Source organism: Anarrhichthys ocellatus, unplaced genomic scaffold (assembly GCF_004355925.1).
Source record: "Anarrhichthys ocellatus isolate YVR2014 unplaced genomic scaffold, GSC_Weel_1.0 scaffold16, whole genome shotgun sequence".
NCBI lineage: Eukaryota > Metazoa > Chordata > Actinopteri > Perciformes > Anarhichadidae > Anarrhichthys > Anarrhichthys ocellatus.
Genome location: NW_022280046.1, coordinates 4,947,120 through 4,975,099, shown reverse-complemented (window position 1 = coordinate 4,975,099; position 27,980 = coordinate 4,947,120). Strand labels below are relative to the sequence as shown.

The window sequence follows — 27,980 nt, the reverse complement described above, 5'->3', positions numbered from 1 at the left end:
TGAAGTGATTATTTATAGTATTTGTTTCCTGCATTCTCTTTGGTCTAAATTCAATGACCGCCAAATAATGGGTGTTTTTGATGCTATTTAATCAAATGTTAGTCTTTCACATTTTATTTGAGTCGTTATACAATAAATATTAAATTCAGTTTAGTCTGGGTCTCGATATCTCTTGGTCACAATCAATAAATAATTCATAGTTTGACAAATATTCAGAACTGGGATGGAAATAGTAAATGCCATTGTCTCATATGTTTAAATGGAGAGAAAGAGGTGCAATAAATATCTGAATAAGAAATAGAATAACAGTGTTTTTATTATTTCATGTGAAGCACGTTAAGCTTATTTCACTCTGTGCCTGTAATTAGACTTGACTGACTGACTGCAGCCTTCTCTATATTTGGGTCGGATCAAGTCCTACAAACTTTTAAAAGTGCCATCATTGGGCTTCCTTTCCACAGTATCCACAAAGACTTCTGTACTTTCATCACTTTGTCGATGACATGTTTATGTATGTCATTTTTATTGCATCAATGGAATCTTGTGGGTCTATATTATGCACTGTAGGGGGAACCCCCTGATTACCAACAGGTATTTCACACACTGTTCAAATGTCACCAAATTTGACATACTGTACCTATCCTGTTTGTCTACCAGTATAGTCACACCAACTTGGTGGAAAACCAACAAAAGGGGTTGCTTTCACACATGTTTGAATATTTAATGAGATTTTTGCTATAGGTCACCAATACATAATCCAAACGACACACATTTGGTATGCTCATTCCACATGTACCTCACATTTCCCGTACTAAATCTGACATTAGGTGGCGGTATGACACGTTACGGAATCACATCCAGTAATCCTCCAGTATGTTCATGCTAAATTTGGTGAAAATCTGATGATACATTGTTGTCCACGGTTTCCTGTGAAAGCGTACTACATGAACTGCATCAAAACCAATCTAACCAATCCTAAACCTCCTGTTCAAGCACAAATTTGAGTTGCTCTTGGTTTTCCCATCTTCTCAGTTATGTGCACTTAAGTTCTGAGTTGCTTCGGGTGCTTGGACCCCATTATACCTGCTTGCCAGTCTAGTTTTACTTTATAAATGTACATTTTTTAAAGAGTAACAAAGTTAGATGAATTCCGAGATTGGGTGCAAAGGCACAGAAAAGCTTTTTTTCAAGGATCATCTGGACTCACAGACGCCTTCATTGAGAATCTCAAAGTTATAGCTGGCACATTTGAGGGCTGCCATAGTACAAAGGTCCATGCTGCGAGTCCTCTGGGTCCTGGTCAGCTTCACACAGAACATGTGCTCTTGATTTCTGGGGCAATCCCGAGCAACTTTGCACTCGCACTTCTTGGATGCTGTGGACAGACATGAGTTAACGTTAGGAAAATAATTTGACGTAATATACGTGATGTCATTAAATAGTCAAACCTCATTTGTGTTCATTAAGTTGGCTATTGAAGTTTTAATACTTAGATTTGATTAATGAAGAATTCATGCTGACTCGATTGCAAGTTGAAGATAACCAACACCCGATGTATCAATGAAGGGGTCATTCTAAGCTAATGAACACAACGATTCTTGGTGTATGGTGATTATACACTAATAAAAACATAGTTATGGCTATTATTTTCCATTTAGTCCAATAAACGTCCTAAATCCTACACAATGGACCGTTAATACATTCATAGGATGGGGTCAGTGACTTTCTAGAATCTCATCTGGTTGCCTCACACTTGCACCGTAAAATGTTATCATAACCCATCAGTGTGACGGCAAAAGCTGTAAAAGAAAGAGAATGTTATACTCTGCACTAAATTGTTTAAACAAATCAATGTGTATCTGCTAAAAAAAAGCGAATCCACATCAAACAGCAAAGCGTTTGTAAAAATGTTTCCGTATCAGACAAACTCACTGGAGCAGGTTTCCCATTCATAACACGTGTCAAGATCACAGGGCACCCGAACAGAGCTCTCAGAGGACATGTTTGCTCGGAACTTTGCCCACTCCAGTTTGGCCAAATCGGTCGCGTCACATGCGCCCTCATTGACAAAGTAGAGCGGATCACCGTGGCAAAGACCAGCGCTGAAGGAGCAGAGGGACATTGACACGGTGACGCCGACGTCGAGGTTCAGGATGCAGAGAGTCCCCGGTTGTGAGCTGCACACAAACACTCACATGTCAGTCAGACGCTAACACTTGGCTTTTACATATTAAAGTCCACATATTGAATATATGTTTTATAATAAACACTCACAACAGTTGATTTAGTCTCCAAAGAACATAGATTAACACAATACAATAATTCATAAAAGCTTACAGGCAGCTCTCCCGTTGAATGCAGACACATTTAGAGTCCATCAGTTTCTCTCCCGGACCACACTGAGCCTCCGGAACAAATGGTTCCTCTGCGTACAGGAAGTACACAAGAGACAACTTTGTCATATCCTCCATGCAGAGTATTTTTCATACAAAACAGACCCATTTGTCTAATCCAGTGTATGGGAGAAAGTTTTGAAGTATTAGCATCCTAATTTCTCAGGACTGTGAGAGCTCAAAAGGAGTAATCTAGTGTACCGTCAGTGCAGCGTAGGTTAGCAGGTAATGGAGGCTCCCAGGTGAGACTTTCGCTGCATTTGTGGAAGCCTTGTGGCAGCGGCACCAGGTTAATCTCCTTACAGTTAAAACCCACGGATTCCCCCACTTTGTACTCGTCTTTGTTGGGCAACAGCATCATGCCATCAGGGATCTCAGGAGGAAGGCACAGTTTCCCTAACGGTACAGAAGAACAGACTTTAAGCTAACGTCAGGTGCTGACGTATTACAGTAACTTGTTACATGTTAAAGAGATATGTTTACCAAATCAACAGAGTTATTAGATCACCGGTCACTTGTCTGGTGAGAAACAAACTTACTGATGCATTTTCCGCTTGGTTGACTCCACGACCCGTCAGGAAGGCAGTTGATGAACTGAAACCCCTCCAGGTCAAATCCAGTGTAGCACTGGAACTCTTCGTCCTCACCAAAGTTATAATACTGCTTCGCTTTCTGTCAGAGAACGTAGTTACTGAATACCAGCAAATCTAAGATGGATACAAATATAACCCCCCTGGGCATCTTTCATTTAGTTTTTATAGTTGTTATCCTCCTTCCTATCTTCTGCAACTCATACTACAACTCATACTCCTTTTACCATTTGTTGCTTCCTTGTTCTCTCCATTCATTCCACATTTCTTCTTCACATTATGTGCTTTTCTATGAGATAGTATTACATAATAATACCTTATAAGTGTAGAACAATAGAACCATTGTTCTAACTATAACATACTGAGTCCTAATTCTGGTAAAATACGGGATCATTTATATTTAAGAGATTCAAAGTGATACTTTATCATTTTGAGATTCATATTGTTAATTTTATCTAGTTATCTCTACTGTACTATGGCATAATAAAGTGATATTTACTCATAATTGTTTTTGGTTTGCTTTGACATATGGAGTCTGGAGCGTGTCACCCAAATAGGAACTCTTACCAGAGCTGCTCGAGTTGCTTTGTATGTTGGAATTTTTAACTTGGAATTTAATATTGAGGTGTCAAATTACTAATGCTACTATAAAGCAAGCTGTTTTTAAAAACACAACTCATTTAAGATTGCCCTTCCATTAAGTTGGAGGACTAACAAAAGACAGAATATGCTCCAAAAACAAATAACAAACATCACTAGATTCTTTCATCAGACGGGAGGGTCGGGTAAATGTCCACATATTACAATCTCTGTGCCACATTTTCGTCACGCAAGCTTCCATGTAAAGATCTGAAGTCTCAAACACCAATTCAAGATAACCATAACACCATCAAATAAATGAATTGTCGGACAAATGACATTAACATTGTGATTTAATATTAAAATGTATTTGTATTAAATTGTTATTTAAAGACAGAAAAGGGAACTTTAATCATCATTTGGAAAATGTGTAATCTCTTATTTATATATGTCTTGCTCTGTGTTTTTATTGCATATTTTAAATGAAAATCTAATCTAGCATTTGAAATATTTTGTTTTCAATAATTGATTAATTAAATTATTTAATGACTGACATTTTTTTTATAAAGTGGCACACTTCAGACTCCATACAGAGGCAACACTTTAACTTTCCAGATATGCATTTATTTCTTTGTTGTAATTAACTTCCATATAAGAAGAAGGCAAGACTGCAGAAGTGAGTATCTGTCAATATTTTATCTGTCAGTTATCTGATAACGAATGAACTACAGTATCTATGTTTCTCTTATACTGTACATTTCAATCACTAACTACAGGCTGGAGGACTAGTGTTTACCCTGAGGAAGCTGTTGCCGGGCCTCTGTGGCCTCAGACACCCCTGCACACCAGGTGGCAGCTCGTCCCTCCAGCCTACAGTGAAGTCGTCATCATTGTCACAGGTCTCCTGTCTAGACACAAAACATGAACACGGAACGAACAATAAATCCAAAGTTATACGTATGAAGACAAAATACAAACTACATATTTTGTAAATGTGAGTTTACTTGTCAAAAGCAGCGGCAGTGCATCTGTAGCTGCATATATAAGCATAGAAATAGTGGTAATGTTAAAAAACGGGCAGCATTTCAGTGAAGATAAATGTTTTAATTTGATCATTCTGCAGCGTTGAGTTAAAGTTCTGTCTTCCATGAGATGTGTGGCATGAAAACGTCTAAAATAACTTTCGTCTAAAATAAAGTTCGTCCTACCTCGCAAAGAAGGAGATGTGACATGGATCCTCATTGCTGCCTGGACCCTTGCAGGGTTGGCCTCCTCTGAGGGGGGCGGGGTTATCACACCGCCTCCTCCGATGTCTCTTCATTGAGGCTCCACAGCTACTCCACGGCCCCCAGCAGCTCCAGTAACCATCCACCGCCTCTGTGGAAAATACACACCAAACCGAATTTCCAGTGTGAACATAACCAATCCTGCTTAGACATCAATATACACTGTAGTGAGGAATTATGTTTTAGCTTCCAATATGAAAGTGTTGGACAGAAACAAGATCATAGCCTTTTGAATGTCTGCCTCTGACAAGCTTGTTCTCCATCACGGTTGCTTACGTTATCGTTTACGTATCTTACGGTACAAAACGTTGAACACACAGACTGTTGTTCTCTACCATTTTCTTGTTGATCAGCATGTTGTGTTCTGCAGAAGTCCTGCTGTACCTGAAGTGTAGTCAGGAGCCCGTGTCTCACAGTTAGAGCCAAATGTGCCAGTTTGGCAAACACACTGGCACTCTGTGCCGGAGAGAACTGGCCTGGCGTTGTTGGGGCAGGGAGAGCACTTGCAGGTATCAAACTCGTCCAGGTATTGAAGCAGGGCCTTCCTCAGGTGTCTCCTCTTTGTGGCAGCACATGGGATCCCTCGAACCAGATCTATAATGGGAAGCGCCTGGACAAAAACACGCATACATGAACCCAACATCACCTCTTTGTTGATTTTTTTTTTCTTTCTCCGTGGTAGAAGACATATCAGTGGTGTTTGATTCAAACCTTGGATTCGACCACAACAGGGTTGTCGAGAACAGACTTGGCCCAGTTCTTGTAGGATGTTTTGTCCGGAGCGGGGCCTTGCCTCTCCCAGGCCAGAGCTGCTGCCTCTCTGGGTCGACCTCCTCTCGTCATAGAGAAAGACTTCTCTGCCGTCTGAATGTACGAGCCTGGACCAAAGAAAAATGTTTAAGGAATGACTAAAGGAAAGAACAGAATAAGATCAATGCCAGTAAGCCATGCACAGTAGAGTTGAGAATAAAGAATGAGTAAGTCATATAAAAAAACCTTGATATTTCTCAGTCATTCTGTTGTCGGTGCATCGGGTTACACTGCTGTATTGTGTGTAGAGGATGACGGTCCAGGCGATCTCTCGGCCCAGGCAGTCTTTGATGTGCTCCTCCGTTTCTCCTGTTGGAGAGAGAGTGTAGAGCAACATGAGACGAAGGAACTGACAACAAAACATTACACACTATATGGTCTTTTACATTTTTATATTACAGGTACACTACATTTTCCTCTAGTTCTGTTTATTCAACAACAGTCCACTCATTTGGAGTTTGTTGTGTGCGGACAATTTGTAATCCAAGGACCAGAACCACATGAAAGATCATTCACACAATGTGACCTCAATGCTTGTGATGTCAATATTATTAGCTTTATGTTTGTTTTTCCATTGTTATAAGTGATTAACATAACATGGGTCTGATTTACATTTTGATTCATTGATTTTTACTTTTGGGTTACCGCTGCAGCCCAGGGTGTCATTCTGAATTTTGACCACCCAGCTGTGCTGTTGTACCTGAACTGGAGAGCTCCTCTCGGCTGTACTGGTACAACAGGTCATAGATGCCTCCCAGTTTGCCTGAGCTGTAGTAGTGTGTCCCGAAGCGCTGGAAGATGTCCCTGTAGAGGGCGTAGTTGTACTCGAGAGGAAGAGCGTGAAGGAACTTGAGGAAGTCCTGCGACAAGACGAGGTCCTCCGGGTCTCTCACCTTGAACGTGGATACGGTCAGAACCTGGTGCACCCGGAGAAACTTAGAGTCCTAAGGAAGGAAAGATGGAAAAAAGAAGAAAGGAAAGATGATACAAGCACATAATGTGTGTTTGTAGTTGTGTGGGGATGTTTTACCCATCTTGTGGGGACATACAACTGACTACTCGCCTTTGTTTTTGGGACAAAATGGGGACAATTCCATGTCCCTAATTTTTAAATTATTACACTTGTGTACGTTAGGACCATGTTTCAACCTTCAGATAGAGTGAGGTCATTGTGTCTCAGCCCCATGTTAAGGCTATGGTCAGGAGACTAGGGAATACATTAAGTGAATAAAGGTCCTCACAAGTGTATCACAGCAAATGTGAGCGTCACTGTTCGAGTCACTCACCGTTTTCTTTGAAGCTTCAAAAGCTTCCTTGTTAGAGCCGGTATGCGACATAGATCTCCCACTGAAGAAAAAGATGGGGAAGAAAAAACTGTTCTGATGTTGTTGGCTGTTTCCAGACGAACTGGACGTCTTCATATCAATGGGCTCGCTGTGCAGCGTCTCGGGCTCGGTGCTGAAGTCTTCCAGCTTTCCAACCTTTACAACCACAACCACATTAGTTCATCAAGGTCTGATTTTTATACAAACACAAAGGTAACCATTTCGTTTCACTTCATCCGTTTAGTCTAACATTGTGCTCGTGTTCAGCGATTTCTGTCTGGGAGTTGGTGTTGTCCCGATGATGGGAGAAGTATGCCAATTTAAAAGTATTTCCGGTGTTTGGATTGAAAAAAAAGGAGCTTTTAGTCCTTTTCTTATATTATCGAAGTAACTTACTACCTTTAGAATTGCTATAGTGAATAAAATATACTTTTGCTTATGTTCCCATCATTAATTAATTTAAGAGAAAATATCACTAATATTATTCCGGCCATTTTTCTGTCACTATATTGATGGCTCTTACCCAGGAAGGGTAACAAAGCTCTGATTGGCCGGTTGCTTCTCCAACCATAACGACAGCCATCAGTGATTTTGAATCGCTGAACACATCTGAGATGTGTGATGTGATTCAGAGGTCTGGAATCAGGCTAGCTTTACTGACTTACAATTGAATATTACAAATAATAATACTACCTTAATGTCAAAGCTCTCAAAGTTGTGAGGGACGCGATGGTAGAGCAGCGTGGTCGGAGGCCTCCTGATGATGCAACTTCCTCCCATAAACATATTGTCCAGGACTGCTCCCCTCTGCCTCTCTGCCAGAGCATCAAATCTACAAACACAAATCGTTGAAAAGTGAAATCTCATTGACTGTTTCTGTACAATAGGCTCGAAAGCCCAACGCCACAGTGGCAGACCAATATTGTTGGCCGATATGGGATTATTACTGGTGTGTGAAAAGAAATTGCTGAGCAGTAAATTTGAGCATTAACTGTTTTCTTGGCAGCATTTAATAGATACTTATGTTTTAAGTTTAATATTGTTTGTTTTAAATGTTATAATTTCTGTCATTTAAAAAAAATTTAAAATAATAATATACAGTATATATGTTGTTCAGCTGTAATATCTTAACATATACATCTTAATCACAAAATACATATTTCGTATGTTTATATAAACAAAATGTGGGCTCTAATTAGTATACTTGTATTTTTCTTTTTATCTTTGCAGCAGTTGTACGACAATATTCCTAAAAGCAGATCAAATTGAATGCAACAGTGCAAGACGTACTAATACAAATGTTTTTAAGAGGAGAAACACTAGGAGCACTTGACAGAAAGGAATGCGGGCTAATTTATGGTCACAGCAGGGAGGAACGTAAAAAACAAAAAGTTGTAAACAGTGACCTTTTGACCTTTAGCTTACCCATTTCCAATCAGGTCAGCCCCGGGGGCCACTCTCTTCTCTGCTGGACACACTATCTTGAAGTCGCCACAGTCCCTCTCATCAGAGTTATCTCCGCAGTCGTTCTGCCTGTTGCATAGCAGCGTTGAGTTGATGCAGCGTCCTGCAGCAGAAAGGATGTTTAGCAGAAGATACACTCTTTGATTTGTGTCTTTCTGTGTGTGTTCGTTGTGACAACAGATCAGAGATGTGCGCTCAAGTGGGCTGAAGAAAAAAGTAAATTTAATACCCTCAATCAGCGGACCAAAAATTTGGATTCTAACAATTTTGAAATGAAAACATCAAGGATTGCACACGCTTTTTTCCTTTATTCTAAAACTCAACACTCATGTTCGAACACCATTTACCATTATCACACTTAAAGTCGCCTCTGCAGTCGATGGGTGCTAACATGCACTCTGTGGGGGGGTGACAGGGCCGATCGTCTTTCAGCTCCACGCTGCAGGCCGATCCACCGAACTGGGACGGCCTCTGGACAGACCGCGTCCGATACTGTGGCCACAGTGAAAGAGACCGACTGAGATTTTGTTTCATTTAATTAAAAACTCTGTACACTTTCAGATGTTCAATTTTCATTCTTTTTTTCTTTTGAAACTGGTCGCTAAGAAGCAATAATGGTTAGAAAAGACAGAACAGACAGAACTGACAAATACAGTACATAAACATTATACATAATGTATTAAAAAGTAATAATAAGCAGGCATAACAAGCTTAATTAAATACTTCACTTAGATTGGTTTGTTTTCTAGGAACTTCCTGGAGCTTTCTCACCACTGAGAGGGAACATGGCAGGGTTTTTTTGCAGTGTGATTGGTGTGTTTCTTGCCTGTTTCTTGGCGCACGGCGAGCAGTCAGACCAAGCCCCGAAGTCTGTCAGCAGGCAGTCGATTGGACAGTTCTGCTCGTTACAAGCTCTCCTGTCATGTTTCTGACACAGCTGATGGCAGCTGCTCTTCCAGTAATAATCATCATAAGTAAATCTCCTGTCAACAAAGTGTGAAAATGCCTTTTACAGACAGAAGCAGTTGGCATCAATCTGCATTAGGTATTTGTATTTCACAACAATAACTATAAAAGGGCAGAGCAAAGACTGATAATAGTTCTTGATTACATCATTTCCCAATTGCTTTGGCTCAGTTTCAATTTGCTGTGTATCCGGTGTCTGTTCGGTGTATCACCTGGATCTGTGCTGTGTACCGTAGTTGCAGTTCTTGGAGCAGGCGGACCAGGATCCCCAGGGGTATCGGTCACAGAAACAGGCCAGGCCGACTGATATCCAGCTGAGGAGCTGTAGCATCACGAGCAAGCGGCCGGACGGAGCCATCGGGGAAAGTTCAAACTGCTTTCACCTCCTCTGAAAATAACCTCAAGAGCAGAATCAACATTTATTTTGGTTTGGATTTTTACTACACTGATAAGTGGTACTTTCAACTTGCACTTTCACTAAAACACTATAAAACATCAACATTTGTTATTAACAACATCAAAAATGTACTTAAAATCAAAGGATGACTTGATGCTCTCACACATCCTCCGCAGAGGAACATCCTAGCAAACCGTTCTCAACATGTGAACATGGTGACTGGACTGTGAGGACATCCATCGACCCAAACCCTAAACTTAAATCTACTGTTCTCTACTCAGGAACAATATAAATGCCGTTTAAGCAAGGCAAGGTAGGTTCTAGTCTTAGCACATTTCAGTTATAGAGTGAATTCAGTGTTTTGCACAACGCATAATAATAAGACAAAAAAAAAGAATAAAGAAATAAAATAGTACAAATCAACAAAGGGTCAGGTTTGTTTAACATGCTTCAAAAAAACTACATCTGACTTACCACATATACTGATGTTCTCTTCAGAAGATATTAGGGCAGAGTCCTCTCACTAAGCCTCCTCTCACTGCAGGCAGAGCTGATTGTGACTTGAGGTTTGTAGCAGCAATATGAAACCTCCCCCTGTGATTTGTCATGGGAATCCAGTTGCTTTTGGACTCACATTGGCCAATCAGTGTCGATAAATGTCTCAAAATATAAATTACTTTTTTGTTATCAACAACAATAATCAGAGCACATAACGTTCTTACATAACCCTGCTGTCCCTTATTGTTTCGGGAAGTTAGGAGCTCTGGAGTTTCCCGGCTGCAGAGACGTAAACCAGATGTTCCGTGTTTGAGACTTGACAGTTCAAAGATACTGAGGGGGAGAAAATGTATTTCGTTTCCACACTTTCTTTAGCGATCCAAGTATTTGCACAATCTGGCACTTCACACAATCACAACTGGTCCATGTTGCAAGAGTCTCAGTGAATTCAGCCTAATTTGAAAAACTGCAACAACGATGTGTTTATAAAGGTGTAGGTTGCTGCTCAGTTTATGACTGGAACATTTTGACATTTATCAGACTAATTTAAGGAATATTTGGTTTGGGGTTATTACTTAGTTTTCCCAAGATTTGGGGATAGAGCAAAAAAGGTATGCAAAGTGTTACATACGGACACATGATATGACCAGAAGTTGTGCGTTCATTTTGTAGTTAAGCCAATGAAATGGCGCAAAATGGGATCGACGCCTAGCTAACATATTAAATATATTTTAAAGAAATGGAGAATGTGGAACCATTACAAAGAAACAGTCCTTAGTAAATTGAGAAAATCTGAAACCAACATTACTGAAAAGTGAAGGACAACTGGATTTAGTAGCATTGTCAATAACTAATAAGTATACATTTAATTCACAAGCAAATATATGTACTGCGTTTGCAAGATTACTTAAAGGAATAGTTCGACATTATGGGAAATACTCTTATTGGCTTCTTTTCCAAGAGTTAGATGAGAGAATTGATATCAATCTCATGTCTGTGTCTTAAGGTGTTGGTAGGCACATTTTTTTCACTTGAGACAGAAGCTAGCCGTTTCCCCCTGCTTACACTTTTTATGCTGAGCTAGGCTAAACATATTCCGACTACAGCTCTGCACTTCACTCACAGGCATTGGATTGCTATTGATCCTCTCATCTGACTCTTGGAAATAAAACATATAACTGTATTTCGTAATGTTGGACTATTCCTTTAAGCAAGAGACGACAAAAAAAATGAAATATCACCTTACTTGTATAGAAAATTTTATTCACATTATAAAATGTCCTAAGCTGTACATACGTTTATCTGTGAGTTCTCTACATTGCAGGACACATTAACTACACATGGCATACTCTGAGTCATATACATGCCAAAACAAATAATTTATCAACTTAGACATCACCACTCTAGATTACATCAAAGAAAGAGAACAAACTTCACAAACACAAATTTACAAATTACAATACACTTACATTCAATGGGGAAATGGCTCCAGTGAAGTGCTTTGGATGAATGAGTTCATCTCAATTCGTTTTTAGTGTTTGGGTTTTTCAATTCTTCTGTTTCTGTATGTGGAACATAAAAAGCCCTTGCGAAGGAAAGCTTAAGCTGAAAGTTAAAAAAAAAATCAGGGAATACTGCTAATGACATGCTGGACATTCGTGTACAACAAGACTAAAAGCCCTGCTAGTGAAATATTAAAGGCGCTAAATGCGAACTTCAGAGCATATCTATTGCCTCTCAACGGCTCTCAACATGACTCCGGCTGAGCCGGTGGCTCGCAGCTAACGGTGCAAACAGTGGTAACAGTGCTGACAGGGATAACAGTGTTTATCTGAGGGGGGACCGGAGGTTAGCAGCTGAAACCGCTGTATGAGTGCAGTGCAGAGCTGCGGCAACTAGCTAGCCAGTGGGGCACGCTCACAAGCACGACAAGGCACGGGCGGCTGGTCCGGCTATGTCAACAAAGCACAGAGAAGCTCGCATTACAAACACACACACACACACACACACACACACACACACACACACACACACAGGGGGAGTGACTTCATTCTCTGCTCAGGTAGACATAATCCATTATAGCTTTACATAGCAAATTATTGTTTGCGGCTATATCTATGGTCGGAATGTCGTATGGAGAACTTTTAAAGTGTTGGGCAGAATGAACAACATACTGATGATTCAGCATTTTTTCACAAGTATTAGAGTAAACAAAATATTACAATTATAAAGCAATTTCACAAGGAAAAGTATTGATTATATGATACTAAAGTCAAAGAAAGAGATTTCATTTTGAGAACATACAGTATGTGTTGTGATTGGGTAAATTAGATTAGATGCCCTCACATGTTTACTATGATGGAGCATTAAAAGAAACATCTCATAATTTACAACATTTTTTTTGTCTTTCCTCCCTCAGATTGACTCTAATGCTCTGTTGATATTGGAACGACTAACTGACCAACATCATTACACATCATCGTCGCTGCTGAAAGGCTGACGCTTAGATTATCTATAAGCTTTTTTTGGCATAACGTTTATTTTTACACACCTACTGTTGGATTAATTAAAAATCTTTTTTTTTTATAGAAAAAAGAAAAGCAATAATTATAGGAGCCAATTAAGTGCACGCATCATGACACTGTATATGAATTGCTTTGTCAACGGGGTTTCACCCCACACAGGCAAGTAGAGACTCACCTGGCAAGAGCCTCTACTGAATGATGATCAGTTGAATTACATCAGGAGGTCGTTGGGACTAAAGCATGTCACATTGTGACACATTCAAACATGGAGGTGTGACGCAAGCACAGTGAGACAGCTGAAAACCAGAAATGCCAGTGCATAGCCTGAATATGTACATTTTTATTCTTCCATAATAAAAAATGGCAGAAAACAATAAGTTGGAATGGCTGCATAAGTTAGAAGGAAAAAGAAAGAAAATGCAAAGATGACTCTCCTGAAAAAGAACCAGTAAACAAAATAGAGTTCTGCACAGTACTATATTTTTGATGCATTTGATCCATTACTGACAGTCAGCTCGCGAGGCTAATGCAACACTTTGGCTTCACTATTTCCCCCTCTCCACTGGGGATCGTATATATGAACCATCTACTCGGGATATTTATGAATAAAATACATTTGAAAATAACCAAATCCAAACTAGATATAAGTCCGAAATTCTATGCCACTAAACGGACCGAACCGGAAAGAGCTGAGTCGCAGAACGCGAGACTCGAATGACCGACCAGCTAAAAAAAAAGTTACCATCAAGATGAAAAAGACAAATGTCATAGAATTAGATAACAGTTACTACAAGATTACAATTTCAGATATTATGGGGGAAAATACTCTAACTAAATAAAATAATAGAATGAAATAAGATGAATGAATCTCTTATTTATGTGTTGCCTGTCGTGCTGCCTTCAGGCGCTCAGCCGGACACCATGCAGCACAGCCCAGGGAAGCGTCTCTTCCTCTGTCTGATCAGCGGGTGTGGAGTCAGATTCAACAAGCTGCTGTCGTCTGGAACAAAGGAACACAGAGCAGGTTGACATGATGACGACCGATTACAAAGAGACAAAGTCAGGAGACGTGGGGTAGTTAGCAGTTATGTACGTATATATTATAATAATTTGTTGCCTTGTTTATAATTTGTATTTTTACATAAAGACTGGAAGCAGGGTGAAACAGCCTGGTTCTGTCCATAGGATGGAAGACTCCACCTACCAGCACCTCTGATTAACACATTCCGGACAAAACCCGAAATGTAAACAGGTCCGGATGTGCTTTTGTCCTCACGTCATCCAGCCAAGATATAGATCCAGCTTGTTGCACTCACATTTCGGTTTGTAAACGGATTAAACAAATGGGATATAATCATTGGTAAGCCTTAGAGGTGGATTTTGTTTCCTATGAACCAGGCTAGCGGCTTCTCTGTTTCCAGTCTTTATGCTAAGCTAAGGTAGCTGGCTGTATTCATATATTTACAGACATGAGTGATATCAACTCTCGTCAAAAAAATGTGAGTAAGTGGATTTTCATGATTTTCAGAGCCCTGAAGATGTAAAATGATCGTTTGTCACAATAAAAACAAAGTCATGGTTAACCTGAATTTGTGTAGAACTTTATAATTTCCTACCCTGATAAACATATGACAACCCCATAGAATAACCTCACGACTGCTTTTGAGGGTCCAGGCTGGGAGCCACTGCATCAGATTTTAGTTCTCAGTGTATTTCCTCATAGAGGGTTTCTTTAACCAGTAATTCTTAAGATAAATGAGTGCTGTATCTACTACTTCACTGGCCAGTAAAAACTGAACCAAAATTATAACACTTATTTTCCAAGAATTTAACAACCACAGTGTCCACAGTCTCCCCGAGAGCAGATGTTGTTGAATTAAATCATTTTCAAGAAAATAATAATATTTTTGTATTATATTGTTCTTATTTAGTCTCATTCCATTGATGCGTCTGTTCTTAATCACTCGGGATTATGTATGTAAACTTCAGAAAGAATTATGGAAGGTTTCATGTTACTAAAGGTATTCACAACTGCAACACTAATGATGCAATGGATTTCATCCATCACAAGCATTACACACCTTGGTTTTTCAGTGGCAATGGCATCGTGTCCCTGAGTTTGCTGAGTAGATTTCTCATCTCTCGCATGTCTCTGTGAAAACAAAGAAACACTTGGCTTATTTTACCGTTTGGATGAATTATTGTATATTCACAGCAGTAGAGAAATACAGTGAAACAACGTAAGAATTCATTTTTAAAAAGCAGATGCAATCGGTGTACCTCTCTATATTTTGAATATCCATTCCCACCAGCCACTGCTGATGAGGAAAATCGATGGGGGAGGAGGATCGGTCATCCAGGATGGGAACGTCCGAGCTCTCATCCACCCTGAAGTCCAACCTCGGGTCTGAGTCTGTTCCTTTGGGTCCGAACAGAGACAGCAGCACTGAGGCAACTCAAACACATTCAAAGCATTCCAAAACAAAAGTGTGTGTGCTCTTCTGTGTTCAGTTTTTATGTATAATATTATTTTTCAACTAGGTCTTTTTTTTAAATGCATTTGTTTCCAGTCTTTTAAATCGATTAATTACTTGTGTCATTGGTGTTATATTTTCCTTTGTAAAACATAAATTCAACGTATGATAAATGTAACAACAGGCCTTTTTCCACAGCAGACATTTGGACCTGTCATAGCAGGAAGAGTACATGTGTTACTAATAACATTAACAATGGCTCCGTTCTATTGAAAGGGTCCCAGTGGCACCTTACAGTGCATGTGAACACATATCTCGCGGCTCTCCTTTTGTTCTTTCCTTTTCTCATCTCCAGCTGGTTCTCAAATCAATGGCTTTGTCCACAAAGTCGGAACATTTTCGAGAAGCCCATGGAGATATATTAAGAGTGAGACAATTGGTCAATTTGGTTTGCGTGGAGAACACCAAAGAATAGAACCAATCTGTGTTATTATGATTTCTTCTTCTTCTAATTTCCAGCGGATTAAGCACGGGAAGAAGTGCGTTTCTGCCTCCCGCCGGTTTAAAACAACTCATTTGGTCTTTGCAAATGGAAATGATGTGTTTATTTGCATAAAGATAGTGGAGATAGAGCGGTCCACTTGTAATCAGATTTGTAGTCAAACCAGTGTGACAGTGAGCCCGCAAGAACAATGCAAGGACCCTGAAACTGAAGCAGCTAAATGGAATACACCATCAATCACTTTAATCTTCACACGTGTATATATCCCACTGTCAAGTCCCCGGTGGGGATAAAAGAGATTTTTACTGGCTTTTTGATGGGGAAATATTTCCAGTGACATCTAGTATTGACACCAACCATGTACAGAATAAATTGATTGTAGGCACAGTCCTCACTATAGCAATGTGACTCACATGGAGGTGGTTATACTGAATGAGTCTGTGCTTGTGTGATTTTCACAAATCCCCAAGTTATGTTGTCAATCTGCGTGTGTTGGAATTTAGATGTGATTTGATTACGTGTCATTATGGATTGTCATCACTCTCGTATTTTTGTGGCATCGTAACGTAGTGATGTGTTTGAGACGGTACTTTTTCTGTGCAGCTGCAGCACCCCCAGCAGGCACATGGACTTGAGCATCTCCGTTATGAACATCTCCAGGCAGCACTGCAGCTGGATGAAGAGCCGACAGATCTCGGGGTGGATCTCTCCGTCCTCCAGACTGCAGCGTGTAGAGGAGGGGTGGGAGGAAGAGAGGGGGAAAAGGGAGGAAAGGAAAACGGAGCAAGAGAAAGATACAAACAGACAGACAGAGAAGTGGGATGTGGTGTTTACATTCAAGCTGGCCAAGTTCCAAAACATGCAGCAGATTTACGTTTTTTAACACCCCCCCCCACATTCGTTTCATTACAAATGACCTTGCAGAGTGAACTTCTGTCAAAGTTACCTCACAGCAGGGTTTATTAACAAACTGTGTTGTGCCTTATTTTGCATGCTTCTATTTCTTTTTTATTCTACTTTTTACATTCATATTTTTCCTGTTTTATCTCATTAGTATAAATTATCTCTTTTGCTTAATGTTGTCTAACTCTGTAACGTTGTTAATAATAAAATGCATTATTGTATTATTGTTTCAGGGGGAAATCTGGGTTTAAGAGGTTAATTAAAACATGCTTTGAAACAAACACTGAGGGACAGGTGTTTATAAAAATGATGGGAGCAAACATCTGCTGCTTCCCCCCCCCCCCCCCATAACAACCGTCCATTGTTTCCTTCTTACCCTGACACAGAGATGACGGTGAGGTCCTGGTGCGCTGCCCGGGCCATGGAGCAACCTTTGGACCGCGTGTGGTGCATCTGAACCCGCAGAGACGGACAGTCGGCTGACATCTCCCCGACGGATATGACCTGCTCCCGGTACAGCGCGACGAGGGTGTTGAATTCCTGCACTGTCTGGAGAACAAACAGACCGTCACCACCTACTGCTGCTTAGACCGGAACAGACCGACAATTTAGCATCTTCAAAGGAAAGCAAGAATAGAAACCTAGCAGTAAAAGGATGCTATGCGGTTGTTTTTGTGTCCTTTTTGGGCCACTTCTGCACCTGTGCATGATTTACAAAAATCGGCTACTGGTAAATAACAAGCAGCTGTTCTCTGGTGCAGCGCTATACGCTTAACACGGACCACCTGCTAACCGTTAACAGATAAGAGATTTCAGTACTCGCCATCCTGCTGCCGTCCACGGCCCCCTCCGCGCTCTCCCGGCGCTCCGGCTCCGTCTGCGCCACTTTGCTGGTGGGGAAGATGCTCCCTGCAGATCTTGGGCGCTTTTTCCGCCCGTACGGTGCAGAACACATGCATGCACACACCCACCACCGGAGCTCAGCCAGACGCAGTCACACAGAGAAAGAGAGAGAGAGAGAAAGAGAGAGAGAAGGAGAGGTAGAGAGAAGCCCCCCCCCCCTCTGTTCTGATAGCTGCCGTGTCCTCTATAAAGAAGGAATGTATACCCGCTCGGAAGCAGCAGAGTCGCGGGATTTGGTTAATGCTCAAAGGCCCTCCCCGCAAGTGTGCGTGCAGTGCGTGCGTGTGGTTATTCCCGGAGCAGGACCGTGTAGCGGGCCGGACGGACCCCCAGCAGCTCGCTCTGCATCCCAGCCGAGAGGAGAGTCACCTTCAGCCCCTCCTGAAGGCCGAGAGGGAGGCTCCTCAGTCTTCCGCCGCGTGCTCACGTGTGAGGAGGATTCAGAACGAGCCAACAGCAAAACAAGTCGTCACCCTCCCGATTGACGATTAACTGTTTAGGAGCATCCAGGAAATAAAAAAACAGAGCCAGGATTTCCTCTGTGACATAATTTAACGTTATACTATATTGAAACTGAATGATGAAGGACATTGAGTGCATTAGACGGCTGCTTTTACAGCTTAAAGGGGAACACGACCTAAATTAAGAATTCCCATACGTTAGTTCTATAGAAAAGTTTAATTCATATCTGGTAACACGAGCGACTATCTCTCTCTCATATAGACAATGAATGGGAGGCTGATTATGTTTTCTCTTCTTTATACCAGAATGAGCTTTATTCTATTGTTGTGGAACAGGAAGAGTACCCTATACTCAGATGATTCCCCTGGGTGCTCAGTGTCATGCATAATGTCTTTCTACAAGCATCGTCTTTGGAGCGGTTCCACACTTAGGCTACTTGATGACATTATATTTTTTTGTTTTTTTTTTAGATGGTTTGTTTCGTAATATTTCTGGTTTGTCCTGACCTAGACCATATGACTAACATGTACGGATTTTGAAAAATGGCAATAGTTCCCCTTTGTCACATGATTTTTCCCTCAACTTAAATATAATTGTTCTACTGGAGGAGTGAACAGATTCAATAGTTAGAGTTGCTAGACTTTTTTTTTCTGTATTTACAATCATCTACACACATCTGGCAGATGCAGAACATTATCATACCATCATGTTTGTGTCACCCAAACTCCTGAGAAAAATATCTAGCCGTAGACCTAAACATACTGAAGCAAAGGACGGCCATGCTTGTTTTGTTTATTTTTATTCGTTATCTCATAAATTAAGTATTTAGTTATCTTGATATTTAAGTCCATGTCATTTTAGATGACTATTATTATTGTTAATCTTAATATTCATGGGCTACCATACATGTTTGATACTGTGCATAGCATACAGTATTTAACCCACCGAGACACGTTAACCCTGGTTAGCCTGAAGAGGAGCTGTCCAGGCCTCTGTGGTGCTGATCAGGCTACTGTTCACACTGTCCCTCAACATCAAACTACAATGATACTTGGAATACTAGAAAAAACACAGTCAGATTCCTTGTGTGTGCAGGCATACCTGGCCAATAAATCAGACTCTGAATCTTTATAGCTGCTGGAAATAACATTTTGCTAGAATGCAGAGACTGAACCATCTGGTAAATGTGTCATAAAACCAAAACTATGAAAAGAGTTTTGTGATTCACAGATGACTTTTACAGTGGCTGTTTGAACAAAGGCTCGTGTTTTGCTCAAAATTAATATTTCAGAATAACAGTGTTGGGAGAAAGCCCCTTTTTCATTTACACTACTGCTCCTACAAAAACAGACACAATTAGTGTTCACTGAATGCTTTATTCATTTTTTTTGGCTTTCCATGAACACAGTGTATCCTGTAGCAGACAGCTTAAACTTAAAGGTGCTCACTTCCTGTTTCATATTACTTGTTAACAGAAGGCACAGACTGAGCAAAGGCACCATACTGAAATGGGTATTTTATCCATTTGTGTATCCGATTTTCTTTCTCTTCTTGCTGCTCCAGCATTGTCAGCCCCTCAATCAATCATTCACATCCATAATAACTGTTACTTGTTGGATATTTGATTCCTGAGCATCCCTCTTCTTTGTAAATAAAAAAAAAAAATGTACATATATAGAAGCAAAACTTTCTGAGAAGGGCATCTCTCTGCTAAAGATTAAAATACACCCATTGACACTGCTGAAGCTCACTGATGAACACATTGTATCTCGTTCGTTGCATTCCTTTGTTACATGCCGATACCATTTATTTCTAGGCTGCTTCCCCCTGCTTCCAGCCTTTATGCTAAGCTAAAGCTAATCACCTCCCGGGTCCTGCACTGTTCTTAACACACAGAGCAGTATCAATCTTGTACCTCTCTGAGAGGAAGGGAGCAAACATATTTCACTAAAATGTTCAAATATTCCTTGTTTGAACAAAAGTGCCACTTTACATCATGCATCAATCATGTTTTTCTTTCTGTCTGATCATCACTACCACTATTACCAAATAGTTCTACCACAAACCAAAGGTTTCACTAACACACAGCACACATTTGTAGATGTTTTCCTGCATGACGTCCAAAGTAACGGAATTAACAGTAGTACTCTGCTTCAGGCCGTGGCCTTTTGTCTGAACTCTAGACTTACCCATTAATTCTGTGGATCAGAACACCTCAGAGCGTATATTGCACTTACACCATGGCTGCATAACACTGGCAAAAAGAAGCTCTGATTAAATCATCATCAGATCTTTAAGGTTAGCATATTGTAAACTTTTAGAACTCTCTAATGTTCAGATTCCTGCTCCGTGTCAAAACCAGGTCTCCTCTTTCTGTGATACTTTACCACTAAAGTAACTGGTGACTTTAAAAAAAAAAAAAAGATAAACTATTCTCTAAACTCTCGAGCACGCCTCGGTGTCTCAACAGAAGTAGTAGTACATGAGGAAACAGAGGAAGAGGAACGCCAGGATCCAGTTGACTGAGTGGATGTAGACGATGACCAGGCCGATGACGAAGAGCCAGCCGCGCACGTCGGTGAAGTCCAAAGCATCCAGCGTGAAACCTCCCTGAGCAAAGTGCCAGCGCCTCCCCACCGCCGCTGCCTGTCTCTGTTCTCCTGAAGTTAGACATATTAAATTACCATTCCACCACATTGCAGTTTTTAAATCACACAATAATTCATTAAATGATTTCCTCTTAATATTCATTGATTATGAGGCTAAAATTCTTGAGAGATGTTTTTCATTGTGCCGTAGTTATTTTAAATTATTTCATACTTGTAACACATTTGAAGTGTTGTGTATAATATCTATGACAACCTGTTCCATACCAAGTCCAGTGAGTTCACAATGCAACAATCTCACTGACTTTGTGTAACTGCTGTTTTATCATCAGTTGAAGTCGTTCGTAGGATTGACTTGTCAACTGCTGTAAAGATAACGTTTATTATTGCCACTAAATTGCAGGAGGAAAGCAATAAAAGTTCTGCTTTTCTTAGAAAAAGAGGTCAAAATGCAGAGGGAGAGGGTGAAAATGCAGTCAGGGGCATTCCATCAGAACTCAATCACTTTTTGACCTCACCCCTTTCGAGATCAACAGGTTTTTTCCTTCATGTTAACCTAGACGAGAGCGCGTTAGAACCTAGGTTGTTAGCTTTCCGATGATCAGAAAACCATACGTGTTTTTTTTTAAGAAGATATCTGCGTCTTTAGGAGGGGCAGTCATCCAATATGGGTCAACTTTGAGGGCTATGCTGGTTAATCAAACCACATTCTAACACTCTCTCATGTAGTTTAACATTAGGGTCGGGCAGCTGTAAAAACGGTTCAATAATAAGCCAAATCAAATTCCACCACAAGGTGTTGCACTTGACTCAGCATCTGCTCTCGAGTGGAACATAATATGACTGGGAGAGCCCAATCCCAGAACACCCCTCGCCTCAAATCTAAAATGCTGCCATATTGGCGTTTTCCTTGAGACTGGAAATAGGACAGCGGTGTGAAGTGGCATGAGATGGTACATCCATGAGCCCCGGCAAACACCTAGCCGTCACCAGTTTGGGCGTTGTACATAGAAAATAATGGGGGCCAACACGACTGAGATTTGATCTCCTTCATGCTGCCGGCCTCAGCTCACTAAATTACTCACGGTTGAGTTAGACACTAGAGACTCCCTTATAATAAACAAATATAATATTGTGTTAATCACATTGTCATATTGCTTATTACTAATGCAATACAAGTTTGATTTAGTGTGGTGACGTCGGCACAGGCTGCTGATGAAGGCTTGCTTTAAAATCAAACTGGTTTAAGCGGACCGGACCGGAAAAATCTGAAGTTAAACTGAACCATCTCTTCTCAGAAACAGCATCATTGTTACTCTATCAAAGCAATAGTACTACTTTCTCGACAAAAGAAAACTAAAATGCTGACACAACTGCGACAAACTCTTTCTCACCCCAGAAGATGTGGAAGCGTTTGCGACAGCTGGGCAGAGACCATTTTGCACACGAAGCATTCTGGAAGTTCTGCTTGCGGGCGTCGTACACTTTCGGGAAGAAGGTCTCGGCTGTTTGGTTGAGCTCTGAGGAGGCATGAGAACAGCATGTACAGTCACTATCAGAGTCACTTTATTTAAGGCCATTATTCCTCATTACTGTAATGTGGGGCATTGCTATCAAGGGCGGGGCTGCGACTAACGATAAATGGGATGAATATTGTTTTAACCACACATTATCTCTACCCATTTATCCTGTGCAGGGTAAGCAGGTGTGCACCTACAGGTCACCAGTCTGCCCAGTCAGACAACTATTATACATTTTTATAAATTAAAATAGTTGTTTCAATGAACTCTGGTCTCACATAGGAGAAGGTCAGTATGTTAGATACTCCAGTATTTAGTTTTGGTGCATGAGTCCTGGAAGAAGCCTGCCTTTGTGGAAGGTGGTGTGTGATATGAGGGTGCGGCAGAGAGGGCAGGGCGTGTTGGTCGGCCGGTTCTTGGCGATGGTGCGGAGACACGGCTCGCAGAAGATGTGGCCGCAGGGCTGACAGCTGTACGGGCTGAAGTAGAGCTCCAGACAGACGGCGCAGGTGAGGCCCTCTCTGTCCTCCTCCTCACTGTCCAACAGTGGAGCGCTCGCACTCTCGGCCTGGACACACACACACACACACACACACACACACACACACACACACACACACACACACACACACACACACACACACGCACACACCTTCAACAACAACAACCCCGATCCAATAATCTAAACTAAGTATCTCACCAATGCTGTGATGTTGATTCCGATAGTATTTATGTTTTTCCCCACACTTTCCGTTGATGATTTTCTACAACTTGTCATTTGACGTTCATCCTGTATGTCAGTTAATATATTTTAAACTAATTAGATGCATGTTTATAGAGCGGCTTCCTCTGTACCTTTTTACGTCTTCTGAGAAACACTGAAACTTTCTAACAACATTCAATAACTTTCAAGGCTTTTTTGTTTGTTGCATCAGTCTTTAAAGGAGCTGTGATTACATTTCTTGCTCAGCGGTAGTAAATTAGAATTAGACCCACAGTGTTATCCCGGCTCCCTCACCTGCTCCAGCTGGCTGTGCAGCCATCGCTCTCTCCTCCTCTGCTTCCTCCGGAGACTCTTCAGACGGTTCTTCTCCCTTTTGCTCAGTCTGTTTGAGGCTGCGGAGGCCATGAAGCCTCGAGGCTGAGAAAAGAACGAACACACATATCAAGAGTCCTGATCAAACAGAATCCACGGGGCACATTAATTGTAATTTCACTTGCTGAAATGAAACAAGTGGCGGACAGTTTATTGTTCAAAAGATGCAGTTTCAGTCCACCTCTACGGATGACAACCACAGTTACCAACAACATGAAACAATAGTCTTAAAGTAATTATCTTGAAGATTATCATTTAAATGTCTGTTAAGTCCCCATCTATCTCCGAACAAGGTAACACAATGGTCATTGAGCCTATGGTCCACTGATTTAAGCCATTGCATTTGCAGTTTTATGAACTAGGTGTCCGCGGCCACATTCTTGGGAAAAATCAATAATTAGCTTCAGTCCTAATTAAAGCAGATTATTTTATATTCCAGCAACATACCACCACGTCCTGGTCCTGCTCGGCCACACTGTCAGAGACGGACCTCCCTCTGTGGAACAGGGCTGAAACAGGAACCTCCTGGTGGGCAGCCGCGGCCTCTGGAGAAGACTCCACGTCCTCCACAGTTTGCAGCAGCGGTCGATCCAGCGGTGACCACGGCCTTCCGGAAATAAACGAGCGGCGGGCGACCGCGTTGATCGGGGCGTCACCATCAGTGTCGAACTGCTGACTTGTGGGATACGAGACGGGCGACTCCGTAGACTCGTGCGTTCCCGTCATTGCACTCTCAACAGCGGACTTGACTGTCAGGCCTGCGGGGCAAAAGCATGACGACCTGATGGCGGAATCGTCCTCCAAACTGCACCGTCTCCTGTGAGAGATGCAGTACAGAGGGCTGAAAGAAAATGACTGGGTGTTTTCACCCTCAGTCAGTGAGTTAGAGGCCTCAGCGGCACTTATGTGGGACATGACCGCAGCGCAGTTGAGCTGTAAGCTGTCCAGCGCGGTCCTGTTAAGTTCAGGCCTCTGCTCTCTGTTCTGAGAGCCGTCCGTCAGCAGACCAGTGCGCTCCGTCTCAGGCCTCGTCCTCCTCGGCTGGACGATAAGAACGCAGCGTTTGTGGTCGCGGTCCACGCGGCTCTTGTTGAGGTGGACGCTGGCGTCCCGGCCACAGGGACACTCGCTGTGGTTAATGAAGTTGAAGCCTCCCAAACGAGCGCCGCAGTTCTGGCAGTTCAGTTTTCCTACAGTCCACTGAGCCTAGGCAGAAACCAGGTATAGAAAGCAACATCTTGAAATCGATTCCAATCCATTTGACTATTTTTTAATAATAGGATAACGTTTTTTTTTTTCCCTTCTCAATTCAACTTGATTATTTTTTCATTATAAAAAAACAAAAATACTGAAAAATGCCCACGGTGACCTCTTCACTTTGCTTATCTGGTCGCCTAAACAGTCCAAAACCCCAAAACATTCACTTTACAACATATAAAAAGCTGCAAATCCTCACATTTTAGAAGCTAAAAAAGAAAATATTTAGCATTTCTGCCAGTCAATTCAATTAACCCGGATTTACCAATAAATAAGTAGACTATTTCAGCAACAATAAAATCTGTTATATTTTATTGTATAAAACTAGGGGAAACAAGTTTGGCCATGCAGGCACCTGTGAGATTGAAGCTGCAAGATGTAAAAGATAAGTAATAACGCACAGGGAGTGGTAACGAAACATGAAAAACTAAAATATCAGGTGTGTAAGAAAATATCAATACACTTGAGGTATCGCAATATTATGTTTTGTGATACTGTATCTGTTCATCCATTCTCAAAAACACTACTTGCTCTTCAAGTGAAGATTCGGGGCACACAAGGGTTCAGATGCACAAAGGGTAGTGCTATGATGTTGGACGTTACAATGAATGTGATAAATGCAAATGCAGATCCTACTCTCAGACTTTAGCATATAGCGCTGCGTTCTTTATAATTTGACATTTTTCCTAAAACCCTAACATATGTGCAATATCTTGCCTTGCTTACAGTATTGCAATATATAGAATCATAACCCCTGTATCGTGGGTAATACGTATCGTATTGCCAGATTACTGCCAATACACAGCACTATTTTATATATATATATATATATATATATCTCTCTCCTCCCTTCCTCTCGTGGCAGTGAACACAATCATTCGGTCTTAAAGAACCGTGTGCACTGTGCACACCTTATTGCTGAGCTGCGACTCTTACCTGATGAACTGAGGTCAGGATCCACTCTGGCAGTGTGTCAACGTTCACGTGCCAAATGCTGCAGACAGCAGCTGAGCTTTCATCTGTGGCCTCCACCTGCCTCCACATGAAGGACACACAATCAGCGAGAACGGCTCCCATCAGACCCCGCTTCTCCGACGCTGATATAGCCAGCCATCTTTTTTTATGACTGAAACACAAGCTGTTGTCTTTGGCTTTTCCCAACCCCCCGATGTCCCCTAACAACTTTATAGACCATTCGCTATGATTAGGGCTACAACTGATGATGAATGAAATCCATCAACACTCTTAATTAGGAGGGTGATTTATTGATGAAGCATTTAGTCTATTAAAACATGAGATCATAGAGAAAAAATGGCATCGCCATTTAGATGGGCTGTTCAATTTGCAATGACATAAAAACAGAGAAAAGCACAACATCCTCACATTTAAGAAGATTAAAACACAGGAAATGTGACATTCTTGCTTGTAAAACGTGTCAAAACAACTGTTAAAATCATTGGTGATGAATTTCCTGGTGACTGGCAAACTGATTAATCAACTAATTGTTTCAGCACTGGCTGTAACTATGACAAACAGATTCATAAATTCCTCAGAAGCAAACAATTGCTGAACACATCAGATACACAAACTTCTCACCAACCGTTGACAAACATGTTGAGTCTACGACGCCTTTGCGACACCTCTTGCAACGGAGCATGGCTCTCTCTCTTCAGGCTGTTGAGTTTTCAGTCAAGCTGTTGATGAGGATGAGAAACACACTTCACACCTGCACTAACATTCACTCTGACAAAAAGCACTCAAAGTTTAGGGCGTATTAACTTGATTTTGAGAAAGCACAGAAAACTCCTGATCTGTTCTTCATTGTACTGGAGGCTCAGCAGACATCCATCAGATGCTCTTGGCTTTGCTTTGCATATGCTTCAGCGTGTAGCATGAACGCGGCCACGACAAACTAAGTCCAACATGTTTAAATACAGACCGCTGTTGCATTACACAGAAATAATAAGAGACACTTTAGCAGTGAGCCAGTTATTTACATTCGACGTAACATGACGCTGCACCTTGTGGGCCAACGTTTGTATTGATTTGGCTATTTTTAGAGAGAATCAAAGAGAAGAAGAAAAAAAAACCCTGTTGGGTAAATGCAATTAATGAGATATACTCAATAAAAACAATGCTGTGGACACCTGAACATTGAATCCATATGATGTGATAAGAGGAGATAAGGTCTGGGTCATAGTCAGTGTTCCAGTTCATCACACAGGTGAGGGTTAGTTCAGGGCTCTGTGCAGGCCAGTTAAGGTCTTCACACTAAACAGCCACTATCATATTGAAACTGCTAACCAAAGCTGTCTATTACATATTATGGTATGCTGTAACTAAGGGGCTCAAACCGTGAATAACAGCCCCAAACCAAAAGTAGCCTTGAAAGTCAAATGTTTGGTGCAGTGCTCTGAAGATAGTTGACCCTCCAATGTGAAAATAACGTGTTTCAGTGTTCAGGTGTTGCTTCTGTAGCAGGTTTGACAGTATTTCTCTCTCAAAGTGTTCGAACTACAACAGCAAAAGTACTCTCGTAGTCTTCTAACAGCTAACCACCATCAAAACAATGTCTTGCTAACTTAGCACAACAGACCTCAACAGACTCTCCTGTGGCGTTGTCGGGGAAAATAACGTTCTTAAGATAATGTCGCTCAGCGTGTGAATACTTTCGTTACACGTAGTCGCCTACCTGAGAGATGTGAAGACTTTTCATGTCGTGGAAACGAAGCAAACCGGTGCTCAAAAATAAGAAAGTTAAAGCAGCCTTTCCGCTTTAAGCGAGGCTGTGACGTCACGTAGAGTGGGACTCTACGGGAAGTCTAATAGACCAAAAATGAGGCGCCTGTCAGTTTTAAAAGCTTAAGGGTTTAGTTCTTAATGATTGCAGGAGAGACAAGAGAAAGAGATAAGAAACGAAACACAGAGAGAAAATACAACTTTGCTTTACTGGACTAAATTTGTAGGAATGTAAATAACTAAACAGCAATATTAATTGGCTTGTACCGCATTAGGCCGCATTAGGCTGCGCTGTACTTAATGATAACTTGTAGACGACATGGTACATTTACAATGCAGTGAGTGTGTGAGAGTGGGCAGTGCTGGAGGCACAACAAGCACTTTCTTTTTTTTTTGCCCCGGAGCCGACTCACTGTTAATCCAGCCATGATGAACCAGAAAATCGTGGGGCTTTTAAAAGTAGGCTATGTTAATAGATTCCACATGATAGTTTAAGTGTAACTGCCATACTTTACCAATACATACATTGTCGAAAAAGAAAAGCTGAGAATGCATCTGATAGTTTAAAACAGAAAGGAGAAGCTGGTTTGTAACCTTTGCTTTTATTTCATTAAAATATTCCATCACCTTGCCACTTTTCTCAAATGTGTATGTGTTGTAGCGTTTTGCAATGAATAATTTGACA

At 41.2% G+C, this 27,980-nt stretch overlaps 3 protein-coding genes across 4 annotated transcripts; all 3 read right to left on the bottom strand.

Moving 5' to 3' along the window:
* Positions 1-700: 700 nt before the first annotated feature.
* c6.2 (complement component 6, duplicate 2) lies at positions 701-10,368 on the bottom strand. Of its 2 annotated transcripts, none has more exons than XM_031855685.1 (18): positions 10,285-10,368; positions 9,626-9,812; positions 9,274-9,430; positions 8,795-8,939; positions 8,409-8,550; positions 7,677-7,815; positions 6,945-7,139; positions 6,359-6,602; positions 5,845-5,967; positions 5,560-5,726; positions 5,233-5,458; positions 4,771-4,939; positions 4,359-4,470; positions 2,933-3,065; positions 2,595-2,789; positions 2,338-2,425; positions 1,933-2,177; positions 701-1,375 (listed from the first exon to the last, which is right to left on the bottom strand). In XM_031855685.1, the coding sequence occupies exons 2-18, from the start codon at positions 9,769-9,771 to the stop codon at positions 1,194-1,196; spliced, it is 2,808 nt and encodes a 935-aa protein (XP_031711545.1). In that variant the 5' UTR covers positions 9,772-9,812; positions 10,285-10,368; the 3' UTR covers positions 701-1,193. The 2 variants fall into 2 exon arrangements, with proteins under 2 accessions (XP_031711545.1, XP_031711546.1); XM_031855686.1 differs by having other exon boundaries at positions 9,626-9,801; positions 10,285-10,359.
* Positions 10,369-11,550: 1,182 nt separating this feature from the next.
* On the bottom strand, positions 11,551-17,762 carry rgs7bpb (regulator of G protein signaling 7 binding protein b). The gene is made up of 6 exons (XM_031855688.1): positions 17,536-17,762; positions 17,089-17,261; positions 16,400-16,530; positions 15,114-15,252; positions 14,915-14,985; positions 11,551-13,833 (listed from the first exon to the last, which is right to left on the bottom strand). Exons 1-6 carry the CDS (start codon positions 17,665-17,667, stop codon positions 13,742-13,744), a joined length of 738 nt encoding a protein of 245 aa, XP_031711548.1. The 5' UTR covers positions 17,668-17,762; the 3' UTR covers positions 11,551-13,741.
* Positions 17,763-19,437: 1,675 nt separating this feature from the next.
* On the bottom strand, positions 19,438-27,335 carry rnf180b (ring finger protein 180b). Its single transcript, XM_031855687.1, has 8 exons — positions 27,249-27,335; positions 26,157-26,250; positions 25,493-25,588; positions 23,747-24,505; positions 23,222-23,344; positions 22,552-22,771; positions 22,078-22,203; positions 19,438-20,737 (listed from the first exon to the last, which is right to left on the bottom strand). Exons 2-8 carry the CDS (start codon positions 26,211-26,213, stop codon positions 20,541-20,543), a joined length of 1,578 nt encoding a protein of 525 aa, XP_031711547.1. The 5' UTR covers positions 26,214-26,250; positions 27,249-27,335; the 3' UTR covers positions 19,438-20,540.
* Positions 27,336-27,980: the final 645 nt, after the last annotated feature.